Source organism: Littorina saxatilis, linkage group LG1 (genome assembly GCF_037325665.1).
Source record: "Littorina saxatilis isolate snail1 linkage group LG1, US_GU_Lsax_2.0, whole genome shotgun sequence".
In the NCBI taxonomy this organism is placed as follows: domain Eukaryota; kingdom Metazoa; phylum Mollusca; class Gastropoda; order Littorinimorpha; family Littorinidae; genus Littorina; species Littorina saxatilis.
The window spans coordinates 105,177,547-105,190,461 of record NC_090245.1 but is presented as its reverse complement, the minus strand read 5'-3'; the positions used below and the strand labels follow the sequence as shown (position 1 = coordinate 105,190,461).

The following is a 12,915-nucleotide window of genomic DNA, read 5'->3' as shown; positions in this document are numbered from 1 at the left end:
TTTGTTTGTTTGTTTGTTATTTGTTGTTGTTGGGTTTTAATCCAGTCAAATTCTTTATTTTTAAAAAACACAACTTAAGCTAATTGTCTTAAATTTGATCTCAGCTGTTTGTACTAAGTGAGTGTATTTTCATCATATATTAACAATCCGCTAAAATCCTCTGAGCGGAAAGTTTTTTGTTTTTTATATTTAGTCAAGTTTTGACTAAATATTTTAACATCGAGGGGGAATCGAAACGAGGGTCGTGGTGTATGTGCGTGTGTGTGTGTGTCTGTGTGTCTGTGTGTGTGTGTGTGTGTGTGTAGAGCGATTCAGACTAAACTACTGGACCGATCTTTATGAAATTTGACATGAGAGTTCCTGGGTATGAAATCCCCGAACGTTTTTTTCATTTTTTTGATAAATGTCTTTGATGACGTCATATCCGGCTTTTCGTGAAAGTTGAGGCGGCACTGTCACGCCCTCATTTTTTAACCAAATTGGTTGAAATTTTGGTCAAGTAATCTTCGACGAAGCTCGGACTTCGGTATTGCATTTCAGCTTGGTGGCTTAAAAATGAATCAATGACTTTGGTCATTAAAAATCTGAAAATTGTAAAAAAAAATAAAAATTTAGCGCAACTACTACCCCGCTCTTCTTGTCAATTTCACTGCCTTTGCCATGAGCGGTGGACTGACGATACTACGAGTATACGGTCTTGTTGAAAAATGGCATTGCGTTCAGTTTCATTCTGTGAGTTCGACAGCTGTATACTTGACTAAATATTGTATTTTCGCCTTACGCGACTTGTTCTTTTTCTTTTATGGGTGGTATTTTCTTGGGTTGTTGTTGGTTTTGCGTTCGCCCTATCTTCTATCTTATACACCCCTTTTTTTTCCTTTTTTCTTTTTCTCATTGAATAGAAAATTATATGTATTTATTGATTGTTACCGATTTTGGGGGTTTATTTATCCCTGACTTGTTTTGATCATGTGTTTTCGCTAAGGTATAGTAAAAGTCTCTTCGCATATTTCCATCTTTGTGATGGTGCAGTATCCTGTCGCCTGTTTTTAAAACGGTATACATGTTAAGAAGAGATTCTTTACTTCATTAGATGTATTGCAAAAACACAATGTGACACGCACGCACCCCGCCCTCCCTCCCCCCCCCCCCCACACACACACACACTGACATACACACACACACACACACTGACAAACACGCACACACACACACACACACACACACACACACACACACACACTGATGACTGGATGTTGTTTCAGTGTCTGTCAGGGCAGATTGCTGTTTCACAGTTATGCGGCGTTCTCATGGAGCTCGGACCCTTCTGTCCGCCTTCACTACTCCAACTCGGTAAAATGACTTGTCTGTCTTGTCTTGTCTTGTCCTGAACTGTCGAATCGTGTCGTGCCTTGTTTTGTCTGTATTGCATTGTCTTGGTAGTTTTGCCTTGTCTTATCTTGAGAGAGGTGTGTTTCTCTATCTGTTTGTCTGTCTTTTTTGCGCTCTCTCTCTCTCTCTCTCTCTCTCTCTCTCTCTCTCTCTCTCTCTCTCTCTCTCTCTCTCTCTCTCTCTCTCTCTCTCTCTCTCTCTCTCTCTCTCTCTCTCAATTCCATTTAGTTAATTGCTAATGCTCGTCATTTAATGAGTTTGTTGTTACCATTGTTCCCTCACGGGCGAGGGCTGTCTAAAAAGCATCAATAACGTTAATCATTTCCCTCGGTAAAAAAAACCCATCTGATCTTATCTTATCTCTCTCGTTGTACCACAGATTGTGTTTTTAACCTAACACACATTCCACCTAATACTTCTCGCTGACTTTTCCAGTGGAGCAAGTCGTCTCCGTGGACCGACAAGACAGACCCACCTTGACTGGCCCAGGGGCGGCAATCTTGGTGTTGCCTCTGCTGCAGCTTCTCTCAGGGGCTTCTCCGGGGGGTGCACGTGCGGGCCCTGTGCACACCGCCGCTTCACGTCATAGGGAGATGGTGACGTCAGCCACTGCCGCGCTGAGAGCTGTGGAGAGGGCGGTGATGGGGAAGAGTGGTGATGATGGTGTGGAGGTGCCAGCTGAGGTGAGGATTGCTATAAGGAAGAGGGGGTGTTGCAATAACATGTGTATATATCTGTGAGAGAAATGAGAGAAGAAGTGTGCCCGCTCGCGCCGCACGTACGCACGCACGCACGCAAGCACACACACACACACTCACACACACACTCACACACACACACACACACACACACACACACACACACACACACACTCACACACACACATACACACACACACACATACACACAGAGGATGGAGCCGGGGAAATGACTCTCCTGTACTCAACAAATAAGGCTACATTTCAACTAAGCCTATACTGATTATTTGTTTTTCCAGGTTGAAACTTCACACAGAACACACACACACACACACCTGTCAATGTTAGTCTGCAATTTTCCTTTTCTCAGGTGAAAGACATGGGATTAAAACACCTGTTCGGGAGAGAGGTGAGGATGGAGTCCTTGACTCACCTGCTGTCTGCCATCACCAGCGAGGTGAACAGCACCTGTGTCTGGCTTTCCAATCTCCTGCAACAACTCAGTGGTAATTATCTGTGGTGTGAAAGTGTTCCAGTGCTTGTTGCACTGGGTAATGGAGAGGAGGATTGTTTCTATGGATCGGTAGGGAAATGGTGGCTTTATCATAATGAGGCATATATATCTCTCATATGTTACCCGTATGTGAATTTTATTAGTGAGTATTTCTACGCACATACACTCCCAGAGGGAGGCTCATGGCGTTTACAATATCATCATCACATTGATCAGGATTAAGTAGCAAATGTTTTCCTTTCATTGCAGAAGAGAAAAGCGGGCCCAGGAGTGTATCATGGCAGACAACTTGCGCAGTGGCTTCTGTCTTGGTGGTTCATCCTAACTCAGCGGTTACCTCCCTTGCTCTGGACGTTCTGGTACAAATGGCTCGCCTTGACAACACTAAGGTTGGTACTACATGTACTTCTATCAAAGTGAAACTTGATTTTTAATGGGGGTTTTTTAATTCAAAAACGACTTTTGTTAAGTTTTGGGGAAAATTGAAATGTGATACATGTTGGTTTTTTCAGCATTTTAATTATGAAGATGGTGACAGAAAAATTACAAATATAATGGATCTGCGAGTTGCATATTGTATTCAAATTTGTCAAGTTTCTACTGTTTCTGCCATTTTTTTCTGTTTTAACAATGAATGGTAGGAATTAGAACAAACAGAGGGGCGGGGATGTAGCTCAGTCGGTAGCGCGTTGGATTTGTATCCAGTTGGCTGCTGTCAGCGTGAGTTCGTTCCCACGTTCGGCGAGAGATTTATTTCTCAGAGTCAACTTTGTGTGCAGACTCTCCTCGGTGTCCGAACACCCCCGTGTGTACACGCAAGCACAAGACCAAGTGCGCACGAAAAAGATCCTGTAATCCATGTCAGAGTTCGGTGGGTTATAGAAACACGAAAATACCCAGCATGCTTCCTCCGAAAACGGCGTATGGCTGCCTAAATGACGGGGTAAAACACGGTCATACACGTAAAGTTCCACTCGTGCAAAAAACACGAGTGTACGTGGGAGTTTCAGCCCATGAACGCAGAAGAAGAATAAGAAGAAACAGATAGTGATTATTCTTGATGCCGTGGTTTGTGTTTGTTTTTATCCTGGTTTGAATTTCTTTCTTTAAGATATATTTTTCATTGGAAATTCTTTTTTGTGTGAATGATGACAGTTACGGCAATTAGACAGGCAGTAATGACGGTGTTGATCAAAATGACAATGATGAGGACTACGATGATATTGATGCTGGCAATACGGATGATGCTGACAACACCCCCCGCGGGTTAGGGGGAAGAATTTACCCGATGCTCCCCAGCATGTCGTAAGAGGCGACTAACGGATTCTGTTTCTCCTTTTACCCTTGTTAAGTGTTTCTTGTATAGAATATAGTCAATTTTTGTAATGATTTTAGTCAAGCAGTATGTAAGAAATGTTAAGTCCTTTGTACTGGAAACTTGCATTCTCCCAGTAAGGTAATATATTGTACTACGTTGCAAGCCCCTGGAGCAAATTTTTGATTAGTGCTTTTGTGAACAAGAAACAATTGACAAGTGGCTCTATCCCATCTCCCCCCTTTCCCCGTCGCGATATAATCTTCGTGGTTGAAAACGACGTTAAACACCAAATAAAGAAAGAAAGATGCTGGCAATACGGATGATGCTGACAACGTGTGATAGTCCCAGTCAGTACAGCTGTGTGTACAGTAGAACCCCCCTCCCCCTCCCTCCCTCCAATAATTTGAGAAAATCAGGTCTTATGAAAGGAGGTAGCCCTTAAATATGAGCACGACAGCCAAACCTCCTTCGCGGCGGCCCCTTTTAATTATTTATATTTTATTTATTTAAGTCGGGGTAAAACCCGGGAATATGCCCCTAATGTGTTAAACAAGAGGGCGTTAAACAACATCATCAATGTGAGCAAATGAACAGTCTATGAAACAAAATGAGAGAAAGCCAGGCCTTAAATCGTGATGTCTTATAATGGGGCTGGGCCGCTATTGCGCGGGGCCGCTATTGCGCGGGGCCGCTATTGCGCGAATCTAACCCTAACCCTAACCCTAACCCTAACCCTAACCCTAAAGATTCGCGCAATAGCGGCCCCGCGCAGTAGCGGGCCGACCCCCTTATAATGGGGGTTCCACTGCATTGAACGGTGTTTTTCTGGCTTGGGTCTGTGCAGGCACCACTCTTCCTGCCGCTGTTGCTGTACTGCCTTGGGAGGGAGACAGCTCCTGAGTCCAGGCTTCTTTTCCTGGAGCACATGCCTCTCATGGCGCAGCACAAGGTACTTGTTCCGAAAGACAGGCATTCGCTGAGCGTCAGATATATGCAGGCATGACATTGAATACACATTAGGCATACTGGCTTGAACATGTGCAGGCACATACATACGTATCCCCGCACATGCACACACACACGCACGCACGCATACACGCACGCACGCACGCACACATATACGCACGCACCCACGCACGCACGCACACACACACACACACATATTCATTTACTCTGCTGTGCCATCTCACCATACCACCTGTTACGTCATTTCTGGATGCTGTAAACAGTTGTGCGTGGCTCCAATCTTGAAGACCCTCCAGGCCTTGATGACGTCACCGAGACTTCGCCCGCTGACCATCCGTCTGATGACGTCACTGTGGTCACTGCAGGACCGCTGCTTCCCACAGCTGCTGAAGGCCATTGGAGAGGACCAGACCGGGGCAGGGACAAAGAAATCATCATCATCATTATCATCTTCTCTGCCGTTTGACGTGTTGCTGGCCAAGGCTGCCGCTGTGAAAGAAATCTGTCGCTTAAGGTCTGTTTCAGTGTTGGTTTAAAGAATGTTTTATACATGTTCATGAACTGTACATTGTCATAAAGGGAAAACAACAACAAGCCTACAGCTTAGAGGGCTGTCACACATGCGACTGAGTCGCGCGATTTACCCTGTCACACAGCCGACTCAGTCGTAGAAAACAGCTACGACAAGTCTGCGACTCAGTCTCATGCGATTCCCTCGTAGCTTTGAGGTTTAGAACATGTTCTATTCCTGCGATCCAGTCGTCGGTCAATCGCAGGGGCAGAGCCAACAGAGCCAATCAGAACGCGTTGCTGCGGCCTTGACGCCGTGACGTAAAATAATGGCGGACAGTGGCGTACTGCGTCTCTTCGTCGATTCAAAACTTTTTGGAAGAACAGTTTTTTACTCAGATATAAAAGAGACGTTTTAGGCGTGTACAGCGGTCGGAAAACATTATTTGCAGCTGTCTGGGAACTCTATTTCTTGCAAAGGCGTAATGCTGAAAGGAATTTTTCAGAAAGGTAGAGCGACGTTCGAACATTTAGCGTCTGCTCTCGCAAAGCGCGTTTGCTGTGTTCACTATGACACATCACTTCCGCCTCGCTCGCGTGGAGTTATCGTTCGCCAGTCATTCGTCTATCGTTCATCGTGTGACGGGTCAATGGCTTACGATGTGATGTGCGATCGGCCAAAGACTGAATCGCACAAGGAACTTAGTCGATAAATATCGACAGGGGGCCGACAAATGGTTTAAATGTGAAATGGGTGTGGGTTTGAAACAAACAAACCAACCAACCCATGTGAACCCCGGGCCGCAGGCCTTCGATGTAGTGATTGAAAAAAAAGGATCTTCTCAAATGGTTCAATTCTCATTTGGTCTGATTCTCAAATGGTACCGGTATACTCTCCCCCCCCCCCCCCCCCCCCCTGCAGGGCCGCAGGCCTAGGATTACAATTTTATAGACACTGACCTTCTTCCCAGGGGTCATTGACCCAGTTTTAGCTATGAGAGGTGGTTCCCCTTTCATATCTGAGAGAGGAAACACTTCCTGCACCCGGGTCAGTGACCGAGTTTAACCTATGGGGAGTTTAACCTATGAGGCGGTCTCTTTGATGTCTTGAGAGGAAACTTGGCCAGGGTAGTACATGCACCAGAACTGGTGGACACCATGGACAAACAGGAAATCAAGCAGTTTGCTTGAGGGAACGGTCGTCAGCAACTCAAACTTCTCTGTTTTCTTTTTTTAAGAAAATCTGACTTTCTTTGTGGCCCCCTGACTCCGCCCCCCCTCCCTCTGTAAGGACCCCCCTCCATAACGACCGATTTTTGTCAACATTTTCAAGGTCGCTAGAGAGGGGTTCCACTGTATGACCTAACCGCTACTGGCAGACGGGCTCAATCTTCACGCGCATAGACGAGATTAATAGGTGCTTGGTTTTGGTATTTTGAATTACATTACATTAAACCTTTGTTGGGCTTCATGGTCATGGCAACAGTCATAATAATATTACATGATGTATAATATTATATTTCAGCATATGTGAATTACATGTCATCATACCAAACTGTCATACATTTTTATTCCTACATTATTCTGATTGATCACAACCAAACCTACTATCATTGGACACATCCAAATGCAAGCGCCTGTTCTTGACAATTTCCCTCTGATCTAAATATAAAACAAGAGGCTAAGCCTTCAAGGCTCACGTAAGAAATCGACAAACAGTAACACAAACTCAATCACTCCGTCACACACACACACACACACACGGCACACACACACACACACACACACACACACACACACACACACACACACACACACACACACACACACACACACACACACACACACACACACACACACACACACACACACACACAGTAAGCATAGGTGAAACTGTGCAAGAAAGCGAGACCCTGGATCTGCCAAGTAGTCTCGGCCCGCTCACAATAAGAATGACCGAGACTTTCAGTAATTCCTTTGCGTGACGTCTAACCCTCTTACGTCATAATGTGACGTCTTCAAATAGTTTCTATCACACACGTCGAACACTTTTGACCGAGACTGACGTAATCCATAGACTCGGAAATGTTAAAGTTTCTATCACACACACACACACACACACACACGCACAGACAGACAAAGTTTAGCATCGCATAGGCTACACTTACGTGAGCCAATCAGTGCAATTTCCTGGGTCGGGCTTTGCCACAGACACTCACGGTTTGTCCTGTAGGTAAAATGTACAATGTATTTTCTGATTTGTGCACAAAAGCTTTTTTTCTTTTTTCTTTTTTTTTACATAACAATGTTTAATGTCACTGTATGTTTGAAAGACCATGGTCACATTTGTTAAACAAATGTTAAATTAGAAAATAAATAACATTTTGGTTTATGATTTTTTCCTACACCTGTGCTAAAAATAAGAAATAAAAATGTCAGTATATAAGTCACTCAAATACAGCAAAGTAAGAATGGTTTGAGTTTGTTGCGGTTGACCCTGCAGGGGTCGACCTAAGATGTTTTTGTTGAACAATGTTGCTGTCACCCCTCCCATAGGGTGACGTATTTCACAACTTCCTGTGTTACACAGACTCAGTGATGACCAATTTTGCTTTCACCCCTCCCATAGGGTGACGGATTTCACAACTTTCTACTGATGAACAATGTTGCCTTCACCCCTCCCATAGGGTGACGGATGTCACAACTTCCTGTGTACACAAACTGATGACGTATTTCACAACAAAATGGCGCTGCCCATGGTCAACCGTATAGAATGGGGGCCTCCTGGCCCCCATAAAGACTGAATCGCAACGACTGAGTCGCCTGTATGACCGAGGCTTTATGGTGGTGTCTTCAACACAAACTTGCAATCAGAAATCAGAACATGGCAGACAGTCTTTCAGTGTTTGGGGTGGGGTGGCTGGGTAAGGGAAAAGAAGATAAGAGGGAGGGGGGGTGCTTTGCTTTGTTTTGTGGTTTGGCTGGGTGGAATTAGTTCATGTATTGCTCTTGTTGTATTCCTCTTCGACTTGTGTACATGTGTGTGTAACTGTAGATTAAGATGAGGGTCAGATGAGCTGTCTGTCTGTTTGTCTGTAATTTGTAGCTCAAGGAATTACTCCTTTTGAAAGGATGACTAGCTGTCTCTCTGTTTGTAATCTGCAACTTTTCCAGAAGATCCCTAATTATTTCAAAGAAGAGTGGAAGCTAATAACATAGACTTATCCAATCTGTCATGCTGGTCTGTCATTCCACAATGACCTGCTTTTTCCTTCATCTTCTTCAATCTGTTTATGTTCAGCCTCAGGCACACGCAAGGTTTTGCTGTAACTATTTTATGCACGGCCTGTTTGGTCTTTTTATATTTAGTCAAGTTTTGACTAAATGTTTTAACATAGAGGGGGAATCGAGACGAGGGTCGTGGTGTATGTGTGTGTGTGTGTGTGTGTGTGTGTGTGTGTGTGTGTGTGTGTGTGTGTGTGTGTGTGTGTGTGTGTGTGTGTAGAGCGATTCAGAGTAAACTACTGGACCGATCTGTATGAAATTTTTCATGAGAGTTCCTGGGTATGATATCCCCAGATGTTTTTTTTCATTTTTTCGATAAATGTCTTTGATGACGTCATATCCGGCTTTTTGTAAAAGTTGAGGCGGCACTGTCACATCCTCATTTTTCAATCAAATTGATTGAAATTTTGGCCAAGCAATCTTTGACGAAGGCCGGACTTTGGTATTGCATTTCAGCTTGGAGGCTTAAAAATTAATTAATGACTTTGGTCATTAAAAATCTGAAAATTGTAATTAAAATTATTTTGTTATAAAACGATCCAAAATTACGTTTATCGTATTCTTCATCATGTTCTGATTCCAAAAACATATAATTATGTTATATTCGGATTAAAAACAAGCTCTGAAAATTAAAAATAGAAAAATTATTATTAAAATTAAATTTCCGAAATCGATTTGAAAACAATTTCATCTTATTCCTTGTCCGTTCCTGATTCCAAAAACATATAGATATGATATGTTTGGATTAAAAACACGTTCAGAAAGTTAAAAAGAATAGAGATATAGAAAAGCGTGCTATCCTCCTCAGCGCAACCGCTACCGCGCTTTTCTGGATTGTTAATTTCACTGCCTTTGCCACGAGCGGTGGACAGACGATGCTACGAGTGTACGGTCTTGCGGAAAAAATGCAATGCGTTCAGTTTCATTCTGTGAGTTCGACTGAGCTTGACTAAATGTTGTATTTTCGCCTTACGCGACTTGTTTTTAACGTGTTGGTGCACATTCAACGTCTGCTACGCAACTTTGTCATGGCATTCTCATGGATATTGCTAGAATTTTATTTTTTGTTTGGCAAAATGTCCCGAAAGTCACCTTTCTCCAATCTGCCAAAACGACGGCAAATAGTAATCATCAGAAATGATTGAAGTTAGTTCCCTTTAGTTCTCAGCAGTCACGTGACTTGTGACTGCTGATCACTTCCTCTGTGCATATGTTTTTTATTTGAAAGAAATTGTGTCGTTTCGCTCACTGTCGGCGCAAAACATCGTACCTGCTTTGTGGTATGTTACAGACCTGAGCAGCATGGAGCTGAATTGTTATCTCCCTTGTCCAACATCCTGACGTCAGCCACGGACCAGCAGGGGGCAGCACCTTCTGCTCTGGCACTGGAAGGATTGTATCACCTTTGTGAAGCAGAGGTACACACTATCCTCTGTAGATAAAGGGCAAAGGTATCGATTAAACATTGGCTTTTTCTCCTTTGAGCCATGTGACTTCAAAGTCCGACATAAACTCATATTTAAGCGGATAGCAGAGACTTCAAAAGAGTGTTTGTTTGTGTGCATTCAATCGTAAGGGAATTCTAACTAAAATTGATCGATACAGAAATGTAATTTGTATTTCTCACCAAAATAAGACATTTTAAACAGATCGAGACAGTCAGTGCTCCTCCGAGACCGCTAGCATGTTACACAGATCTCGACAATCATTGTTTACCTCGACCGCTGGCGCTGTCTTGGAGGAACACTGACTGTCTCGATCTGTGTAAAATGTCTTATTTTGGTGAGAAATACAAATAACGTGTAATGACCTTGTCCCTTCTTGTCAAATAGATGTGTGGCATGAGTGGTACCTGCGATGTGAGACCCATCTGATAAGAGAAAAGGGACATTTTCTGTTGTCCCTCAGTATATAAACTTGGCTAAAGTATACCTGCCGTGAGAGGACACCCGTAATGTAGGGACACTTTTGGCTGGCCGCAAGGGCGTCGTCAAATCAGAGGTGCAAGTGCATTTTTAAAGATACGTGAGAAGACGGCTTGAAGACGAAACTGTATCATGACGAAAATGCGATGGATATTATTTCTCTAGTAGATCTACCCTTCCTATGTCGTGTACATATTTTATTCCAGACGACTATATATCTATACACAAAAGAACAAAATAAAGAATGTGTGTGGTCCATGTCATGTTTTTCTGAGGGCCATTCAACTAATAACAACTATGTAATTGTTGCATTAAATGTTCAAATATATTTGACACAGTGTTATAAAGCACTGAGCTATATATAGGACAAACTGCCGATGGCTGTAAGATATCTGTGGGTTTCAGAGAGATGTTTGTCATAGGGTCTGACAACTGTTTTCTCCTGGTATGTTTACAAACCTTTTATTTTGCAAAGCATGTTTTAAAGGGCTATACATTTGGATGTAAACTAACCCTTGTTTGACATTAAGTAATTGGGGTGTTTTGTTTACTTGGTTACCTTTTTTTTGTGTTTATAGGGAGGCTGTGTTTGTTATTTTCAGGTGATCGACATTCAGTCCGCATGGGGTGTGCTGTCAAAACAGCTGTCTTCAGATAAAAGGTGAGTGTATAATGTGTGTTGTTGGCCCCAAGTACCAAAAGATGTTCACAGGATGCAAGCATATTGTCATTTTGTAGTGAAACAACAGAGTCCGCCATTGATGTTTTCTTAATTAGATCCTAAAATGAATACTTCCCATGTTAGGGATGATTTTCAGACGGCATTCAAGAGTAACCATTGGTACTTTTGATATTGTTAAACCGTGTACTAAAACAATGCTAATAGAACTTGTTTCTTCTAAAGTCCCAATTCTATGTCTTAATCGGGGTTGATAAACGACGATTGTAAACAAACACAATGGTTTTAATGCTGTATTGCAAATTGAATTCTTGTTCTTGTTGTTTTCTTTTTGGACTTAATATAAAAACCGTTCGCTGTCTCTTGTGTCATTGCAGAAACGTTGTGATTGTGAAGATCTGTGAGCTGTTCTCCTTGATACCTTATTATAAAAAAAGTTCGCTGTCTCTTGTGTCATTGCAGAAACGTTGTGATTGTGAAGATCTGCGAGCTGTTCTTCTCGGTACCTTATTGTAAAAAAAGTTCGCTGTCTCTTGTGTCATTGCAGAAACGTTGTGATTGTGAAGATCTGTGAGCTGTTCTCCTTGATACCTTCCTTGGCTGTCAGCACACCAGAGTATGAGGTACGTCACACACGTTACCGCTTCGTGTGCAGTTTCTTTGGAACAGTTTAACAGACAGACCGAATGACAGACATAAGCACATTAACACTCTCAGCCTATTTGTATGTCTATTAACTGTTAGTCTGTCTGTCTGTCTGTCTGTCTATCTGTCTGTCTGTCTGTCTGTCTCTCTCTCTCTCTGTCTCTCTCTCTCTCTCTCAGTGCCACTGACATACACACCTATGTACCCTTGCGTACATACAGATATTCCAGGAGAGGTGTGTCCAGCAGCTGTGGCAGTACACGCAGAGCACTGACCCCACTGTCCAGGGGGCTGCCTACCAGGCTCTCGCTTCCTTCCCTGTCGATGCCTTCCGTGTTGGTCACCTCCCCAGACAGGTAAGGTTGAAACTTTCACCTTGGTCCAATCAAAAGTAATCTTATATTTAATTGGACACATTTTCCATCTACGGCAATTGCTGAATATAAGTGGTCAGTGGAACTATCACTCTTTAAGATCAGACGGGTATAAGGCTGAAACTTTCTCCTTCGTCTAATCAAACGTAATCATATATTTAATTGGAAACATTTTCCATCAACGACCATTGCTGAATACGAGTGGTCATTAGGACCCTCACTCTTTAAGACAGACGGGTAAGGCTGAAACGTTCACCTTCGTCCAATCAAAAGGATTCAAATATTTAATTGGAAACATATTCCATCAACGAACATTGCTGAATACAAGTGGTCATTAGGACCCTCACTCTTTTAAGACAGACGGGTAAGGCTGAAACGTTCACCTTCGTCCAATCAAAAGGATTCAAATATTTAATTGGAAACATTTTCCATCAACGACCATTGCTGAATACAAGTGGTCATTAGGACCCTCACTCTTTAAGACAGACGGGTAAGGCTGAAACGTTCACCTTCGTCCAATCAAAAAGATTCAAATATTTAATTGGAAACATATTCCATCAACGACAATTGCTGAATATAAGTGGTCATTAGGACCCTCACTCTTCAAGA

The 12,915-nt window shown here is 42.9% G+C and overlaps 1 protein-coding gene across 1 annotated transcript in view; it reads left to right on the top strand.

Moving 5' to 3' along the window:
- The window catches only part of LOC138948783 (focadhesin-like), a 106,787-nt gene that overhangs the window by 61,284 nt on the left and 32,588 nt on the right, over window positions 1-12,915 (top strand). The window contains exons 4-13 of the mRNA XM_070320398.1: window positions 1,266-1,353; window positions 1,828-2,075; window positions 2,461-2,596; window positions 2,854-2,993; window positions 4,767-4,871; window positions 5,152-5,402; window positions 9,975-10,101; window positions 11,211-11,269; window positions 11,835-11,910; window positions 12,154-12,288. Coding sequence (XP_070176499.1) covers window positions 1,266-1,353; window positions 1,828-2,075; window positions 2,461-2,596; window positions 2,854-2,993; window positions 4,767-4,871; window positions 5,152-5,402; window positions 9,975-10,101; window positions 11,211-11,269; window positions 11,835-11,910; window positions 12,154-12,288 — 1,365 coding nt within the window. The remainder of the gene's footprint in view (window positions 1-1,265; window positions 1,354-1,827; window positions 2,076-2,460; window positions 2,597-2,853; window positions 2,994-4,766; window positions 4,872-5,151; window positions 5,403-9,974; window positions 10,102-11,210; window positions 11,270-11,834; window positions 11,911-12,153; window positions 12,289-12,915) is intronic.